The sequence below is a fragment of the Tenrec ecaudatus genome, chromosome 14, assembly GCF_050624435.1.
Source record: "Tenrec ecaudatus isolate mTenEca1 chromosome 14, mTenEca1.hap1, whole genome shotgun sequence".
Taxonomy (NCBI): Eukaryota; Metazoa; Chordata; class Mammalia; order Afrosoricida; family Tenrecidae; genus Tenrec; species Tenrec ecaudatus.
In genome coordinates this window covers 33,408,675-33,428,671 of record NC_134543.1, presented here as the reverse complement: position 1 = coordinate 33,428,671, position 19,997 = coordinate 33,408,675, and the positions used below count along the sequence as shown (strand labels likewise).

Genomic DNA, 19,997 nt, shown 5'->3' with positions numbered 1-19,997 from the left:
CCCTTCCTTCCTTTGTCCTTGGGCCTGTACTGCCCTTGTGATCTCCAGTGGTTGAGGTTATAAGGCAGGGGTTCTCCACCTTCCTCATGCCGCATGTGGTGGTGACACCCCACCCCCAACCATTAAATTATTTTTGTTGTTACTTCATAACTGTAATTTTGCTACTGTTAAGAATCAGGCAACCCCTGTGAAAGAGTCGTTCGACTCCCCCCCCCCCCCCCAAAGGGTCATGACCCACAGGTTGAGATCCGCTGTTATAAGGAGTGCGGGTGACAAAGGGCCATGGTCCTGGGGGCTCCTCTAGTGTCTGTCAAAGCAATAAGTTTGGATTTTTAAAAATAATTTTGAGTTGCATTGTTCCACAGTTTTCCCACTTGATCCAAGTTGTTTGAATTGGAATCCGTTCGGACTGGTTTTTAGAGGTGGCGAATAACGATTAGTTCATCTGATCTCAAAGTCCTGGAGACAGAGGTCCCTGTGGTCCATTAGTTCTTAATGAAATTTTTCATACGTTTTTGTTTTGGACAGGGGAGACCAACAATTGTACCTTCGATAGCCACTCACAAATTTCTAACATCTCAAGTACTATTCAACAAAATAGGATATAGAACATTTATTTGTGGACTATATTGTACCAGTTGACCTTGATATCTCCTGAGACTGTGGTCTAGATCCTCGATGCATGTTCATTCCCTCAAGCTGTATGGTTCACAGATTTCCCTCCTATATGCTCTGCTCTGTTCTTGGATGTATTTGTAGCATGTAGAAGTACCTGTGTAGAAATAACCTCTGTCCAACCTACATGTATTGTCCTCCTCACACCTCAGCTTGCATTTCTATCCACTTGTAGTTGATTGTTGCTATCATTACAGGATTGTGTGTATGCAAGTATTTTCCTCTGTTGCCATTGATTCCTATGTTCCACCCAGTCGTTTTCTTGATCTGTGTTTTGTGACCATAACTTGATTTGTAGAGCTATATTTGTACCCATTCCAAAGAAAGGTCCCCCAACAGAAGGTAAAAATTAAAGAACAATATCATTAATATCACATGCAAGTAAAATTTTGTTGAAGATCATTCAACAATGCCTGCGGCAGTACATTGACAGGGAGCTGTCAGAGATTCTGGCTAGATCGAACAGAGGATGAGGAACGAGAGTTATCTTTGCTGACGTCAAACGGATCTTGCCTGAAAGCAGAGAATGAGAGAAAGTTGTTTACCTGTGTTTTATTAGACTTCGCAAAAACATGAAACTGTGTGGTTCATAAAAAACTGTGATAGCATTGAGAAGAATGGGAATTTTAGAACATTTAACTGCGCTCATGAGGAATCTACCTGAATCATAAGACAACTATGTAAACAGAACAAGAGAATACTGTATGGTTTAAAATCAGAAAAAGTGTGTATCTTCTCAGCATATTTATTCCATTTGTATGCTGAGACAATCATCAGAGAAAGTGGATTATAAGAAGAGGAACACCGCATCAGGTTTAGAAGAAGGCTCATTAACAACCTGGGATATGCAGATATCACAACCCTGCTGGCTGAAAGTGAGGAGGTCTTGATGAACGTGCTGATGAAGAGCAAGGATTGCAGCCTTCTGCGTAGATCACAACTCCGTGGGAAGAACACCAGATTTCTCACAACTGCATCAGTAGGTAACATCATGGTAAGTGGGGAAAGTGTGAAGTGGTCAAGGATCTCATTCGTTTGGACCCAGAATGAATGCTTATGGAAGCAGTAGTGGAGAGATCATATGATGCATTGCATTAGGGAAGTCGGCTGCTCAAACCCGCTTTCAAAATGTGCTGGAAAACAAGGGAGTTGCTAGGAGGACTAAGGTTTGCCAGACCCAAGCAGTAGTATTTTCAGTTGTCTCGTATGCATATGAAAGTTGGACATTGAATAAGAAAGACTGAGGAAGAATCGATATGTTTGAATTACGTTTGGCAAAGAATACTGAAAGCAGCACAGATTTCCAAAAGAACGAACACATCTGTCATGAGAGCTACAGCTAGAATGAATGCTCCTTGGAGGCATGGCTGTTGAGACTTCGTGTCACCGTCTCATGAGAGGGACATCGCGCTGGGTAACGTGCAGGAGCAGTCAAGTCCACGAAGGCCCTCCACAGGGTGGGTCGGCACCATGGCTGCAGCAGAGGGCTCAGTCATAAGGGCACCGGAGCTCTCTCCGACTGACAGCAGCACTGAAGTACAGAATACAACAGCCCTCGGCAGGGGTTCTCCAGCTTCCTAGTCCACGGACCTTTCAGACAGTTCCTCGTGTGGTCGTGACCCCCCAACCCGAACATTATTTTTGTTGCTGCTTCATCACTGTCATTTTGTTACTGTGATGAATCAGGCGACCCCTGTGAAAGTGTTGTTCTACGTCACCCCCCCCCCAAGGGGTCGCGACCCACAGGTTGAGAACCATTGACATAGGGGTTTTGTGCTGTATATCTTTCTCCTATGGAGCGGTTGGTGGGTTCAACCTGCTGACCTTGCTGTTCACAGCCCCAGACATAACCCACTATACCTGTCCCCAGGTTCTCTTCTTCCTTAGTGCAGTGCCTTGCTGATCTGATAGCTTTCCTTTGTGAATAAAGTAGATGACCCCTCCCCCTCCCCCGATCTGTTTACGGAATGACGAGAAGAGGCTGAATTGGGATTGCACTGTATCTGTAGGTTGCTTTGGGTTGTTGTGGCAGTTTCACAGTGTGAAGTCTTGTTATCTGTGAGCATGTGAGCATGGGATATTCTTCGTGGTATATAAACCTCTCTTGCCGTTAGCAGTGCAATACTTGTTCCTCTGGTTAGATTTATTTTAAGCATTTCCTCTTTTGGATGACTATTGTACATGATGCTGGTTTTCTTTTCAGAGTTCTCTTTGTTGGTATGAAGGAATCTAATTGATTTGTATGTAGATTTTATATCCTGACACTTTCCTGAATCTTTATGGGTCAGTGATTTTCTTGCAGTTAAGGTCTGTCTTTGTGTAGGCCCCGATCATCTGCAAATAGAGTCTTACTTCTTTGCCAGTTGGCTGCCTGTAATTTCCCTTTCTTGATAATTGCTCTGCCTAGGACCTGCTCTCTAGTATGGAATAGGATTGGTGTTAGAGTTCACGTCTCTCTCTTGTTGAAACGAATGCTGACTTTGGTTAGAGAGGTGCCTTCAGTGACGCTGAGGAGTTTTCCTCCTTCTCCTGTTTTATTGAGCATTTTAAGCAGGAGTGGTTATTAGATTTTACAGAGGCCTTTCATGTAATAATTTAAAAGACCGGTGCTTTACTTTTTTTTGTGTGTGTGATGGATTACACACAAAAAGATTATTCTTTAAGGTACAACCATCCTTGCACGCCTGCCATGAATCCCACTTGATGATGCATTTTTAAAATACTGTTATACTTTATTGGTTATCATTTTATTGAGAATTTTAGAATTTGCATTCATAAAGGACATTGACTTATACTTCTCTTTTTTAGTGATGTTGCTATCTAGTTTAAGTATAAGGCTATCATGTTCACTTCATAAAATAAGGTGGGTAGTATTCTATCCTTTTTTGTATTCTGGAATCATTTGAATTGAAGTGGTCAAAGAAAATACTGCACTGAAATGTTGTATTGTACTCCTGTGGAACCTGTTCATAGACCAAGAGGCTGCTGTTTGCCCGGAGCAAGGGGAGACTGCATGGTTCAAAATCAGAACAGGTGTGCATCCGGGTCGTGTAGCTATCTGTGCCCAGAGCAGATAATCTTGGAAGCTTGCCTATATAAAGGAGGGAATTGGAAGAAAGGTCATCAACAGTCTGCAATATACAAGGTGACACAGTCTTGCTTGCTGGTGATCCTAGGTCAGTGTAATTGATCAGTTTGCTACCCAGATTAGATTGCTGCTTGCTAACACTATCTAGCTAGTTGAGTATTCCGTTTCATTGGTATCTTTTAATCCACTTACTTTCTTTTGATCTCAGGCCGTCCCATTCATCTATCTGCTTCATTTGGTCTTGTGTCTTTGTGATGGAGGGGCTTAGTAGCTTATCTGCCTACTCCTTGGTTTTGCTTGAAGTGTTGTTTTCTGTATTGTTGATAATAGTGCCTAGTGGAATTTCATTGTGGGTGGGTTTTCTGCATTTTCATCATGGCTGATGACTTTCAACATCCTTTAATGCGCTTATTATTAGCCATTTGCATGTTACTTTAAGCAGTAATGTACACCTGACCCAACTCATGGTATTTTCCATCTCCTCATATGCATATGAAATTTGACATCGATTAAGGAAAACTGAAGAAGAATTGATACATTTGAATTATGGTACAGGTGAACAGGATTGAAAGTACCGTGGACTTTTAAAAACAACAAACTGTCTTGGAAGAAGTACAGCCAGATGCTTCTTAAAGGCAAGGAAGCTCAAGAATTACCACTCACAATCATGAGGGGATGCTATTCAAGATATTAGAACTGATCCTGAAAACTTTCTCACTTTGCCATCATAAATGGAGTAGATTCTGACTCATAGTGACAGGGCTGGGTAGAACTGCTTGTTAGGGTTTCTGAGACTACATCTCTTGGGGAACAGAGTAGCCTGGTCTTTGTCCCACAGAGTGGCTGGTGGGCTTGAACTGCTGGCCTTGCAAGTTCTGTGCCACCAGAACTTCTCGATTCTCCCCTATTCCTCTAAAAAGACGGCTTTAAAAATCTACCTCCCATATAGTAGCTCTTTTATTCATCTTTGGTCTAACACTAACTCTAGAAAAATGGGGAATCAAGTTAAAGGACAGATGAGAAGGTAGAGTTAGCTGACATGATTGGATCAGTCAAAAGAGAAACATTTATGGTGGCCTCTTCTGTTGTAGGAATGAGGATGGATTGGGAAAATCCTGTGTAGATGCTGTTTGTCCCAACTTTTCCCTCTCAAGTCATGGATCTTTTAGAAAAAATGAGAAGGGCTTGAAGAACACACAGGCGTTTGTAAATGGATTTACTGTGTGTCACATGGTGAGACGTAGGACAAGTTAGAAAACAACTTTCCTGTCTCGTCTTTCTGCCAGTATTCTGCCAGTGTTACTTTGGAGTTTTCTGCTGAGCTGTTGCAGGTTTTCGGGAAATGCTTCCAGTGGATCGGGGCTTTTGATCCAGCTTTACGCGTGTTCCTGTTACTTCTGACTTCAGTTTATTGACTGCGGTTGTTGCTTTGAAGTTCTCCTGCAGAAAGCTGTAAGAAAATTTGGTAGAAGATAGCAGTCCTTGCTGAGTATTCACTACTGAGGAAAACTAAATACCGAGCTTTTAAACAAATCTTGGAGATACTCTCTCAGGACCAATATCATTGTCCAGTCTAAACCTCCAACTTCCAGCTTTGTTTGTTTTGTCAGAAATTCATTTTCTTTTTCTTAAATGATAGCAGTGCCATTCCATTGAATATAATTAATTCTGATGTGGGCGTTAGATTATGATAAAATGGCTTCTCTTGTAATCGATTTTCTCTGCTAGCTTATCATCCTAAATATTATATTTAAGCTGAAATTTTTTTCTTAATCCAGACTAATATGGATTTTTGGAACTAAAGGTCAAATGTGACTATGGTTTTAACCTGAGCTGAGACATATATAACATTGCTATGTATACTAAGAAGATGCTTAAAAATTTAAGATAGTTTTACAATATATACTCATTACTGTTTTGGTTGTTTTTAAAGTTGTCTTTAATATATTACCATATTGCTACATTAAAATGTCACTAAAATTTCTACTAAATCACTAATCCCCCCCCCAATGTTGTTTACTTACTGAATAAAATCCGTCACTTCTGAAATATTGTCATTTACCAATCCTGAAGATAAAAGGGCGCACTCAGGGGCTGCTCTTTGGCTTGAGTTAAGTCCAGAATAAACCGTAAAGTTCTGCTGCAGTGCTGTTTTGTTTCTGACAAGTGCTTGGAGTGTTTTTAGTACCTGAACATGCTGATCCTCTTCAAGTCTTAGTGGGCAGACAGAAGCTTGTGGAAGAAAAATACTGTCCAAGTCATGCACATCTGTTAAAACCAGAGCTGCCCTTTTCTTAAGCACATCTTGTACTTCTGCCTGTATTTCTAAATTTTATTGCTTGTTGTTAGTCATTGTTTTGTATAGAAGAATTCACAGTTGCAGATTTATGTAGTAATAAAATGACTAAATTTTTCCAGGTTTTGTTTGTGCCCAGAAAAGTTTTGTGGGGGTTAAGGGGTGGGGGTGGGTGGGTGAGGCTGCTTTTATTTTTTTGTACTTATTTTTTAAAAATACAACTCTTCCCATATAGGTTCAATTATTTAGGCATCTATGCATAAAATATCATGAAGTAGCAAGCATGATAGCTTAATAATGCTCCTTTACTATTCTACCGCAAAACTATAAAGATTGGTATGTTCTTTCGATTTAAAAGATTTATTATTTTCAGTGTACCCATAACAGGGCATATTTATATTCTAAGAACAGGGAAAAATTAAATACTCAGAATATACTAAAATTATTTAAACCCTATTAATGTAGAGCTAACATTTCTAAATTAAGTGCAACTGATGGATTATTAATCCTTAAGTGTATGCCCTTCATTCTTAGCAGACTTCACATTCAATAACCAGCTGCCTTCCCCACAGCTGTAATTTAGTCATTAACATGGATTGATTCTTGTGCATTTATGGTCAGTGATTGAGATTAGATTATTTTTCTATTAATATAAACTTTAAAGCACTGCCATCCTTTTATTATGAATGATAAATGAAGAGCATAAAAATAGTAATTTTAAAATCTCAGTTGAACCATTATTTTATTATTTCCTTACTGACAATCTCTATACCCCTCTACTGCCTCAAAAAAAAACCTTTCAGTAATAAATAAAAGAAGCAATCAGAAAAAAAAAATTTTTTTAAAGAAGCAATCAGTTTGTCATCTTTATGTCTATTTATTATAGCTCAATCTGGTTTCTGTTAGAAGCATTGAGTGAAATAAGATGGGGAAAAGCAAGCAGACTTAGGTACATGATGAATAATCCTCTCTTGAACAATAAGGAAATTTAGCATTTTACCGAATGCCTTTTCTCTAACATGGGCTGCAACTATAGAAAACAGCATGATAAAATAAGTCATTTTTGTAAATTTCTTAAGACTAATAGATATTTAAATAGTCCTATCTAATAAAGTGCAGAGTTTTCTGGCCCTAGTCTTGTCAAAGATTGGTTGAAACATTTCATAATTCTCTTGTTACATTAGCAAAATATGGTAGGCATTTTGGGGTCATTTGTTTTACATTTTATTAGGGGCTCATACAACTCTTATCACAATCCATACATATACATACATCAATTGTATAAAGCACATCCGCACCTTCCCTGCCCCAATCATTCTCAAAGCATTTGCTCTCCACTTAAGCCCTTTGCATCGGGTCCTCTTCCCCCCCACCCCCCGCTTCCCCTCCCTCATGAGCCCTTGATGATTTATAGATTGTTATTTTGTCATATCTTGCCCTATCTGGAGTCTCCCTTCCCCCCCTTCCCTGCCTTCCATCTCCCAGGGAGGAGGTCACATGTAGATCCCTGTAATCAGTTCCCCCTTTCCAACCCACTCACCCTCCACTCTCCCAACATTGCCCCTCACACCCCTGGTCCTGAAGGCATCATCTACCCTGGATTCCCTGTGCCTCCAGCTCCCCTATGCACCAGTGTACAACCTCTGCCCCATCTAGTCCTGCAAGGTAGAATTCGGATCATGGTAGTTGGGGGGAGGAAGCATCCAGGATCTGGGGGAAAACTGTGTTCTTCATCAGTACTACATTGCACCCTGACTGACCCATCTCCTCTCCTAAACCCCTCAATGAGGGGATCTCCAGTGGCTGACCAATGGGCCTTGGGTCTCTACTCTGTACTTGCCCCTTCATTCACTATGGCATACACACACACACACACACACACACACATACACACACACACACACACACACATATCCACATATTCTTTTTTTTTTTTTTTTGCATGATGCCTTATACCTGGTCCCTTTGGTACCTCGTGATCGCACAGGCTGGTGTGCTTCTTCCCTGTGGGCTTTATTGGTTCTGAACTAGATGGCCGCTTGTTCACCTTCAAGCCTTTAAGACCCCAGACACTATCTCTTTCGATAGCCGGGCACCATCAGCTTTCTTCGCCACATTTGATTATGCACCCGTTTGTCTTCGGCGATCGTATCATGGAGCTGTGCAGCCAATGATATGATTTTTTTGTTCTTTGATGCCTGATAACTGATCCCTTCGGGACCACCCGATCACACAGGCTGGTGTGTTCTTCCATGTGGGCTTTGTTGCTTCAGAGCTAGATGGCCGCTTGTTAATCTTCAAGCCTTTAAGACTTGGGGTCATTTTTTAACTCTTTAACTTAAATACAAAGCTCTAGTGCAAACTATTGGTATTGTGACCCTGGAAGAGAGATTTGACATCAGTCCTGCCATCACATTGAAATCCCCCTATTAAAGTGTCTGGTATTTATAACCTCAATTATTCCAGGTAGTAAAACAGAAACCTTGTCCTATAACGCCTCAAAAAGCTGCTGAGACGGGACTCAAGTGATGGTTACGGGGGTTATGTACTTGATCACATTGTCCTACGGGAACTTGATGCTCGCTGTTTATTCTCTCCCCCTGCCATTGACACAGCCACCTTAGATCCTCTAAGTAAGGAACAAATGTAAGGTAGTATGTAGCGTTTTAACATTTCTTATCGGAAATAATTTTATCTTTTTTAGTTCCTATTAATCAAATTACCTTTATTATTATTGCCCTTTCTTTTTTTATTAAATGCTTTTATTGGGGACTCTTACGTCTCATCACAATCCATACACTCATCCAGTGTGTCAAGCACATTTGCACATATGCTGCCATCATCATTTTCAAAGCATTCTCTTCCCACTTGAGCCCCTGATATCAGCTCCCCTTTTCTCCCTCCTCCCTCTCCACCCACTCTCTCACGATCCCTTGATTAGTTATAAATTACGTGTTATTTTCATATCTTACATCATCCTCCATTGCCCCTGACCCACTTTTGCGTTGTCCCTCTGGGAGGGGGTTATATATCGATCCTTGTGATCAATTCCCCCTTTCTCCCTCCACCCTCCCCTAATCCTCCTGGTATCTCTACTCTCATTGTTGGCCCTGATGGTTGTATCTATCCTGGATTCCCTGTGTTGCAGGCTCTTATCTGTCACAGTGTGCATGATCTGGTCTAATCCGATTTGTAAGGCAGCATTGAGGTTATGATAGTGGGGGGGGGGGAAGCACCAAAGAACTAGAGGAAAGTTGTGCATTTCATCTGTGCTCTCCTGCACCCTGACTGGTTCATCCCTTCCTTGTGACCTTTCTGTCCAATTGTCTACAGATGGACATTGGGTCTCCACTCCATGTACCCCCCCCCTTCACATTGGGTATGATTTTGTTGTGGGTCTCAGATGCCTGATACGTGATCCCATCGACACCTCATGATCACACAGGCTGATGTGCTTCTTCCATGTGGACTTTGATGCTTCTCAGCTAGATGACTGCTTTTTTATCTTTAAGACCCCAGACTAAGCAAATTATCATTTAACTGTGTTTATTTGCAACCAATATAATTTCTAACCCTTTATTCCTTTTATACAGAGAGATAGCATTTGCTATTACTATTTTTTTAGAATAAAACTCTTGTAATATTTTACAATGAATAGTGCTCACGAAATGTTGCAATTTAATGGTCCCCAACTGTGTTACAGCCATTCAGGAAATGAACTTCTTTAGATCCGTTTTGACACGTTTTGTCCTAAAAGTAAAAATAACTCAGGAAGCAGGTCTGGCTGTCCTTAGTTTGGTTTCATAGTTTGAACTACCACAAAACTTGAGCACCTTTACAAATGGTCCCTCATCATCAGTAGGCAGTTTGAGAGAGTATTAAGTTCACTCGGGTACTTTCTTCACTTTAGAATTTGGGGCAGAAGAAACGAGAATGAGACCTAGTGCAAAGCTGATGTCCATCCTTGACCTTGACTGACACCCAACGACAGGATCCACGTTGGTGTTTTATCCCACTGTCTTGCATACCTTTTCAGTTTGCCTCTTGCTGATTGAATATATTGGGAAAATGTGTTATAGTTCATTTAAAAATAAATAACTCTGAGACTTAGTGTATAGTAAAGGAAAAATTCTGAGCATTCTAATGACTTTTTAAAACCATCATTTATTTGCTAGGTAAGTTCTCTTCTCCGCTCTATGAGACTGGTGGCTGTGATATGTCACTTGTGAACTTTGAACCAGCAGCACGAAGAACATCCAATATCTGGTATGTCTGAAGTCACTAGGACGAGACTCAAACACTTGTATTATTACATGCTTAAAATTTGGAAGAGTTGCAATGTAACTTATTTTGAAAACATTGATGTTGGGCTTAAATAAGTTGTCATGGTATGTTTGTTTTCAAAGAATTAAAGTAGAACTTTTTATTGCATTATTATTTAAATAAAGGGTATCTTGTGTTCAAGAGAAAGTTAGACCAGAATTTTTTGGAGATTTTTTTATGTTGTAAAGGGTTATGTAAAGCAGAGGATCCTATGGTATTTGTTAAAGATAGAATATTTAGAAAACTATACTCTTTAAATTAGTTTAGCTCCAGTTGAGTTTCAGGATTTTCTCTTTCAAAAAATTATTCGATTGAATTGTTGTGTTAACTTTTGTGCTAAAAGTGTGGAGCTGGGGCTTAAGGTATCAATCATGTCCATTATATTTCAGAGAGAAGAAAAATCCATTCCACCACAAATGTTTTAAAGTCTTCAGATTTTGAAATCTAAACTTGACTGACTTATGGAAGTTGTCCGGTTAGGCTATTATAGAATGGCTTAAATTTATTGGGAGTGTACTGGTTCCAGGCAAATGTTGTTTACTTTCTTTTGGTTCTCTCATTGAAATACCTTTCACAAAAACATTGTGACAATAGGCACCGTGATTTTTATGTTATTGATGGGGAAGCAGATTTAGGAAATGAGATATCTAAGACTCTCATCCAGGAAGAAGAGATTTGAATATAGGAACTCCAAATTATTGGCTATTGCTCTTAATCACAACTCTAGGGAAATGCTAGTTTGCATTTTGAAATGTTCACGGAGAACTAAAAATCTGATTGTTAAAGAACATATATTTGTACTAATTGACAAACTATTCCTAATTCATTTTAGTGACACGGATTCTCACGTATCCAGTTCTACCTCAGTTCGGTTTTATCCACATGATGTGGTAGGTTTTCCTTTGCTTCTGTGAAACGATGGGTTTTAAGATTAAGTAGATATTAAAAATACTATTAATTGAACATGTTACAAAATTAAAATTTTGTTGAAAATTATGGCAAATTGATCTCTTCTGGTAAGTCCTTTGATAAGAAAATAAATAATGCATAAACTACCATGAGTCTGAATTAATCATATTTATGAAGTAGCCCTAGCGGCCCTGTGGGTTAGACATTGGGCTGCTAACCTGGAGGTTGGTAGTTCAAACCCACCAGCCACGTTACAGGAGAAAGCTGAGACTGTCTGCTCCTGTAAATATTTGCCATTTCAGAAGCCCTAGATGGGTTACTGTGAGTCAGAATTCACTCGATGCCAGTGGCTTTGGCTTTGGCTTTGGCTTGTGACTCAGTAATTGCATATTTTATAGCCATGTAGTAGTTCATTGACTCAGCAAGTCCCTAAACTGTGCCATTTTACAGCTTCACTTTGAGCATTATGGTTTTCATGGAATTATTTAACTACTGATTATTCATATGTCAGTGTGTGTGGTGTGTGTTGGTAGGACTTAGGAAGGACATTACTTTTTTAAAGTATGCTATATGTCAGATATATAGTGAAGTAGACAGACGCAGTCCTTATGGACAGCATCTAGAGATCAGTGCAGTGCCCAAAGGAGGAAGTAATAGTAGTGTCCTGAGGTTGCTATGTGGGGAGCGGTTGGAGAGTACAGCTGGGCGTGCAGGGAGCAGTAGTTTTCAGCTGGCAGACCTTTGGCAGGATGTCTGAGGACAGTTTTGGTTGTCACGCTGGAGTGTTGCTGCTGATGCCCAGTGACTAGAGGCCAGGGGTGCTGCTGAAGACCCTGCAGGGCTCAAGTCAGCCCCCCACAACACAGGATCGCCTTGCCTAGAATGCCGGGAGCGCGCCAAGCTTGAGAAACCCTGGCAAGAAAGATAAGAGCACAAGTTTTGTGAAATCCTTAGAGAAATGACTACAGATATCTTTGGGCAGAATCTTGGCACTGCACCCAAATAAATATGAGTTTGCAGCATAAAGACGGTCTCTCCATTTTTGCTACTACAGTACATTCCTGGAAACTATAGGGAAGCAAAAATGAGAAGACGATTATGATTTTATTGCCTTATTAAATAATTTCCCCCCTCCTCAAAAAACAACTCACTGCTTTTGAGTCGATTCTGACTCCTGTCAGTCCTATAGGATAGGGTAGAACTGCCGAGCGTTTCTCGGACTATACAGCTTTGCAGGAACAGACAACCTTATCCTTTCCCCAACCAGCAGCTAATGCATAGGTTTCCAAACTTACTTGGCCTACCACCCCTTTTTTTGGAAAATAAAATTAGCACCTCCCCTGGCAATTAAAAACTTTTGTACCTTAGTCTGTAATCCAGGATGAACATTTTTCCCCTTCCAGTGTCTGCTTTTGCAGCCCCCTTTGATGATTTCAGCACCTCCAGGCCCAAGGGGTGTTATCGTCCAGCTAGTGGGTTTGAACTGCCAACCTTGCGATTAAGCCCAATCCTTAATCCATGGCACCACCCATCTCTCATTTTAAATAGTCTGAGCACATACAAATAGCAAAATGCTACCTAGTGCTGAGTATACGCAGTGGACCTCTGATGCTTTCAGAGAGTGGAGGAAACTGGTGAATGAATGAATTTAATCTGAAATAAAAGAATTGTAATTTTCTTCGTGTAGCTGGAAATGAATGGCCTGCTTAAAAAGGGGGGCGGGAGGGCGTTGTGTGGCAGACACACCAACACTGAAGCCATGATGGATAATGACTGTAGGAAGAAATCCGACTGTAGGCTTTTGTGCAGTATGGGTTACCTCAGGGGTGACCCTTGTAATGAGGTGCATAGCTTAGGGAAAAAAGACCGTAAGTGTAATAGGGAGGTGTGAAACCACTAATGATTCATTAGATATTTTAAGACACTCTTTTCTTAATAAAACTTTTCTAAAAGGTCCACTAATTTGTTTTTAGTTTACTTTCCAGTGTTACTTTCTGTAGTATCTTATCATAAAATATTCACAAGGCTGGGTCTAGAATAGAAAATTAAAGAACTGAGATGGCCTATCAGCTGATAGAATTGTGACTTTATTAACTTTTGAATGATGATTTTTAAGCTTTTCAATGCTGACTTTCTTTTAGCTCTCTCTCCCACAGATTCGATTGAACAGATTATTGACCATCGACACCGATTTGTTGGAGCAACAGGACATTGATCTAAGCCCTGACTTAGGAGCTACTTATGGTCAAAGTGAAGAAGCTGCCCAGAAGGTTAAACATTATTACCGGTTTTGGATCCTGCCCCAACTGTGGATTGGCATTAACTTTGACAGACTCACACTTTTGGCCCTGTTTGATCGGTGAGAATGTAATTTGATATTCAAGATATGTACAGTTTTTATTTTAAGTTGAATTATCCCTAAGTTATAAGGTAATAAAATGTATTATATATATTTGTACTATGTATACTTTATGTTCTATATAAAACCTATCCTGTATATTACCTATCATCCATACCTTCTATTTATCCTTTCAAGTACAGTTGCATGAAACTTACTAAACCAGACTCCCTTCTATTGAGTTCTGAACCTGGTCACAATAAAAAGAATTTCTTCATAAAGACAAAATAAAAGTGCTGCAAAATAATTTTTAATGTACTTACCATCAGTGTATCAGTGTTTGGAAACCCATATTTCCTTACATTTTATCATAAAACAAAAAGTTGGAAGTGACTTGATGTCATCTAACAACCAGCACAACAAGCAACATCTGTAAGGCCCTGTGCCCCATAGTCATGTACAGTTCTTAGAAGCCCAAAGGGCCCTCCTTTACAGTCACTCTGAGATGGAACCGACTTGATAGCAGTGGCTGGGTATGTGTATTTTACATTATGTTACACAGATTTTATGAATATTATGGTTCAAGGCATAAAAGGAGGCCTGCTTCTTTGCAGTACTCTCTCACTGTGATAAACAACATTAGTCCATCACAAACTTGAAGCCCACCTACCACTTCTGGCCAACACGGTCTAACAAAGTTGGTTTATCCATCTGCTTAAGGCAGCCATGAAAAGACTAAACATTGAAAACTGATTTTTGAGGCATGAGGTATAAGGCGGCACAGGGCAGTGATTTCCTGCCAGGTGGGAGGCAGACAGTGACACCAGCCTTGCCGTTGCACTGTGTACTGCCTTCACAGGGTTTGCAGGAAGCAGAGCCCAGTGCCTCCCTGCGTTGAGAGGAGGGAGAGGTGAGTCCAGGGAGATGAAGGCAGCTAGGTTCACAGGACAGGAGCTCTGAGAGGACAGCTGCTTGGAGAGAAAGCGGAAATCCACAGGGTCCCCTCAGTGTTCAGAGTAGAAGTGTGCACCATGGGGTTTGCAGAAGCTGAATTTTTAGAGGTAACTTAGCAGGATGTTCTTCCAAGGCGTCCCTGTGAGCCCCAGAGCCCCCACCCTTTCAGTTCCGTCGTCAGGTTTGTTAATCACCTGCACCATCCAGGGGCCATAGATTTACAAGAGCCCAGAAATACCTAGCACCCAAGAAGGTGAAATTTACACCTAAGAAGATAAAATGAACCATTTATGGCGAGAATAAAACATTGATTGGCTTACATAACAACAACAAAAAAAACTCAACGCACTGCTATGGGGTCAATTCTGACTGAGGGTGACTCTATAGGACAGGGTAGACCGGCCCCTGAGGCGTTTTTAATAGGGGTAGAAAGCTCCCCTGGAACAGCTGACTAATTCGAACTTGTGACCTTGTGGTTAGCAGCTCAATGCCTAACTCACTATGCCAGGGAGCTCCTGTGGTGTCGTGGGATACACATGGGCCTGCTAACCACAAGGTCAGTTGTTCAATACCACCAGCCCTCCATCTCTCATGCCTTGCAAAGAAGAAAGAAAACATGAACCGAAAAAAGAAAACAATAAATCATCATTAGTTTATTCCTAACAATTAGCAAAGGCATTAAAATAGCTATAACTATGTTATATATGTTTAAAAAGTTGTTGAGACCTGGAAGGCATAATAAAAGTTTGAAATCATACTGGATTGGATTAATAACAGACATTGCAGAAGAAAAGATGAGTGAATTTGAAGGCAAATTAATAGAAATTTTCCAAAAGGAAACACATCTGCTATTCTGAACATGTACTATGGTATCCTGCTTTATCCATCAAACATACTGAGCATTTCCCCATGACGTTAAATAGGCTTAAAGAACCTAACTCTTAGCAAGTATTTGCTCTATTCTTTGTGTGACTATAGTTTGCTCAAGAAGTAATGAGACTAAATCTTACTTTTAACTCTATGTTCCATAAAACATCATCTTCAGTGCTTGTTGCAATATCTTGGGCATCAGTCATATATATGGTTCCTTTACACTGCCAGTTTAACAAAATTGTCTTACCACTTTGACAGAAGGCAGAGCTAGGGACGTGCCCATTCCAGGATTATTTAGAGCTTGGACTTAAGTAAGTTTAGTAAATGAAGTCTTGAGTCATTTGAGATAACTGGAAGATGGGAGGAACAAAGCTACTTGTTATCGGAATTAAAAATTTTAAAGGTTTGAAATTTAATTTTCTGAAATTATGTTGAGTTTTTTTTGAAACTTGGATTTTGTGTATGTCCTTATTTGTGATACAATTTGGTTAGTTATTTTGCAACAAAATTGAAAGAAATGCATATACCCCAAAGGTGAAAGCTTAAAATCAAAATGAAAACATTTTGTTTCAATTTACACTTCATAATCTAGTGTAACATACGTTATTTGTAATAAGAAATTGTTTTCTTCCCACATGAAAAAGTGGTTTCTTTTTCAGTTAGATCCCAAACTGTATTCAAAATGCTCTTCAGCTTAAAGAGAAGTGAAGTTCAACTTTCAGCTCAGCTGCCACCCAAAAGGTCAGCCGTTGAAACCTACCAGCAGCTCTCCAGGGGGAACAGCCAGGGCAGTGTGCTCTCATGGAGATCCGAGCAAAACCAAGCTCCCAGAGGATCATCACAGCTTAGAAGACCCCATGCGATCGTTAGGCTTGTTGTCTAGAGCTGCGTACAAGTCAGAATTGACTTGATGGCACACGGCAGTACATGCTGCAGCATGGATGAACCCTGGAGCCATTATGCTGTGTGAAATACGGCCATCACAAAAGACGGACAGTGTCCCCGTTTACATGCCATGGACAAAGGAGACTAGTGTTTACTCGCAGTTCCCAGAGATGAAGGGGCGGAGGAAGGAAAAGGCGTGGCACGGGGTTCTGTTTATAGAAATGACTGATGGGATGAGGATAAGGGTGACAGGTACAGACCATGGTGAATGTAGGCAGTGTTGCCGAATAGTGCATGTTTGAAATGTTGGTTTGGTTAAATTGTTTTCTTTTTCTTTTACCACTGGAAATAAATTTTAAAACTCAGTAAAGCAGTTGGGTTTGGCAACTCTTTCAGGAAAAGAAAAGAAAACTTATTTTTAAAAGATGTCAGCAATCATGTTATGCTCCTCCGTGAAATCATCTCCTTTAAATCAACTCTGGTTATAGATACGATACTTAATCTATTGTTCGCATTTTTTCTGCCTACAGGAATCGTGAGATCCTGGAAAACGTGTTAGCGGTCCTCCTGGCTATTCTTGTGGCTTTTTTGGGATCTGTTCTTCTCATCCAAGGTTTTTTCCGAGATATCTGGGTATTCCAGTTCTGCCTGGTGATAGCGGGCTGCCAGTACTCACTGCTCAAGGTACCGGCATTCTTTCTACTCCTCCTGCTAGGGAGCGGTACTTACAGGAAAAGCAGGTTTCAGATAATTCACTAAAGTACATAGTAGGGGGGCCGGCGGCACTATGAGCCAGTATCAACTGGGTGGCAGTGGGTTGTACCTTCCATTGGATAGGAAACAGTACATTTTAACAGTAAAATTAATGGTATATAATTGGAGCAGTTTAAATATGCTTTATATTAAAAGCACGTATTTGGACATTTGTGGAAACTAAGTATACATTTTTTTAATGAATTTTGATCGACAATACTTTTCTCCGTCTCACTTTTGAGTCTTCTATTCTGTGGGTGAATTCTATTCAAATCTGTCCCTGTAGGTATTACGCCAATGCTTCGTGCACATGGTTTTTGAGAACACTGAAAGGAGGGGCTTGATGCCCCGTTGTTACTGTTTTAATAGTATCTTTAACATTTTAAATCCTGTTTTGAGCTTCAAGAAATAAGAGAATCAAATACCTCAATAACAATGTGAAGTCTAATTCTTCGCCATCTGTGCAAAATCACAGATGAATTAATTCTTCCTGTTTCTGTCAATATTAACGATTTCCTTCTGTTTTGTTCTTAATCAGCCAATACCCTTGCTCTGTCTTGGGTTTCATGTTGGGCCGCAGTTTCTGAAACCCATAGGGATAGTTTCACTCTATCCTACAAGGTTTTTAAGAATCAGCATCAACTCAATAGCAGTGAGTTGAAAAACAATTTTTTTCTACCGTTCTGAAAGCTATTAGTTTAGTTCTGTTTGTAATAACAACTAGCTTTCCTCGTTTCTCTTTATAGTCAGACATAGACATTTGGAATAAGCCACCTGGGTCAACTCCATTATTCAAGATCCATCTATGCCATCTTTCCTCATCGAAGAACTGAAATGATAGTAATTTTGATTTCTGGTCATCTCCAAATTGCAAAATCTAGTGTCCTTTTCTTAGTCCTGCTTCTCTCCATCTTTGCTGCATCATTTAACATCACTTCGTCCTGTCCCCACTCTCATAGTCTCACAGTTGATCAGTGACTCCATGTCACCCTGCTGATTCTCCTGCTTCTCACTGTTTTCCTTTGCTGGGGCTTCATTTTCCTGTGAACCACTTTTTAAAAAAAATCATTTTATTAGGGGCTCATACAACTCATCACAATCCATACATAAATCAATTGTGTAAAGTACATTTGTACATTCATTCCCCTCATCAGTCCCAAAACATCTGCTCTCCACTGAAGCCCCAGGCATCAGCTCATTTTCCCCTCCCTCCCCGCTCTCCCTCCCTCATGAATCCTTGATAATTTACAAATTATTATTTTGTCGTATCTTGCACTGTTTGATGTCTCCCTTCACCCGCTTTTGTTGTCCATCCCCCAGGGAGGAGGTCACATTCAGATCCTTGTAATTGGTTCCCCCTTTCCAACCTACCCTCCTTTCACCCTCCCAGTATCACTACTCTCAGCACTGGTCCTGAAGGGATCATCCGCTCTGGATTCCCTGTGTTTCTAGTTCCTATCTGTACCAATATACCTCCTCTGGTCTAGCCAGATTTGTAAGGTAGAATTGGGATCATGGTAGTGGGGGCTGGGGAGGAAGCATTTAGGAACTAGAGGAAAGTTGTATGTTTCATCTTTGCTACATCGTACCTTGACTGGCTCATCTCCTCCCTGAGACCCTTCTATAAGGGGGTGTCTAGTGGCTTACAAATGGGCCTTGTGTCTCTACTCCACTCTCCCCCCATCATTCACTATGATAAGATTTTTTGTTCTGATAATGCCTGATACATGATCCCTTCAACACCTTGTGATCGCACAGGCTGGTGTGCTTCTTCCATGTGGGTTTTGTGGCTTCTGAGCTAAATGGCCGCTTGTTTGCCTTCAAGCCTTTAAGACCCCATACACTATATCTTTTGATAGCCGGGCACCATCAGCTTTCTCTGTGAACCACTTTTAAGGGACTTTGCTGGGACCTTGCCTTATTTGGCCCGTCTTCTCTGTTTGCAGTTCCCTACTACTGAAAGCACCATCTTTTATTCCTACATTTTTGGCCCCTAGATGTATGCAGATTTACAGCTCAATGTTTTCACCTCCCTCTCACACTTCAGCCCTACATACTTAGGAGACAGTGAAATGCAGTTTTAAAATAAGCCATTGTCTTCTGACAAAATGCTTGTCTTGCCCAATTCCTTTGCTTCTGACAATTGTCTAGAGACTCAAAATCTTAGCACCTCTGCCCTTCCTTCCTTCTTGATCCCTGGTAACAAGTAATCAAGTCCCTTTGATTAAATGGAATTCTGTGTTGAAATTGGCAGCCTTTTTTGTTCTTGCTTTTCATTGCACCCACCGTAATCTATCCCTTTACTACCTTAAGCCGTTGAATTTATTTTATCTTCACTTTCCATTATACAGTTAATTTCAGTCTAATATATGGAAAAGGTGAAAAATGACAGTCTTCTGAACTTAGTTGGCTAGAAGAACAGTAATATCATAAACAGAAATAAGAATGGTAGAAACAGAAGCATTGGAGAACTTGTGTTGGAGTTGAAAATGTTTAACTTGGCTTCCAATTTAGCCAAGGACAATTTACCAGATTCAGTTAGATTGGTTCCAAAGTAGAATTAAAGGGTAGCGACAGCCTGTCCTAGTAAAATTGTTTGGTGTGCTATTTGAAATGAATGGGAGCTTGAGGGAAGAGTCCTGATGTGGGAAGTCTGCAGAGTACCTTTCAACATTTTAATGGAAAATTGGTAAAGTCTCTTACTAAAGATATGGCTTGTACTTTGATCGTTTTGTTGTGAAAATGCACGTGATATATGTAATACCTGTACTATTGTATTGTACGATAGGTTGGAATTTGCAGCCAGACTAGGACTCTTAAAAGCTATCCATGTTATTGTATGTTTTCTGAATGTAGTACTGTAGCATGAGAAAGGATTCTACTTTAAATATACTGATTGATGT

At 40.3% G+C, this 19,997-nt stretch overlaps 1 protein-coding gene across 7 annotated transcripts in view; it reads left to right on the top strand.

Annotated features, from left to right (window-relative positions):
- The window catches only part of PCNX1 (pecanex 1), a 182,609-nt gene that overhangs the window by 93,674 nt on the left and 68,938 nt on the right, over window positions 1-19,997 (top strand). For 3 of the 7 annotated variants that reach the window (XM_075531994.1, XM_075531993.1, XM_075531999.1), the window contains 4 exons: window positions 10,235-10,325; window positions 11,215-11,272; window positions 13,433-13,650; window positions 16,872-17,025. In XM_075531994.1, the coding sequence (XP_075388109.1) occupies window positions 10,235-10,325; window positions 11,215-11,272; window positions 13,433-13,650; window positions 16,872-17,025 (521 nt within the window). The remainder of the gene's footprint in view (window positions 1-10,234; window positions 10,326-11,214; window positions 11,273-13,432; window positions 13,651-16,871; window positions 17,026-19,997) is intronic. The other 4 variants (XM_075531995.1, XM_075532000.1, XM_075531997.1 and 1 more) reach the window with 3 other exon arrangements.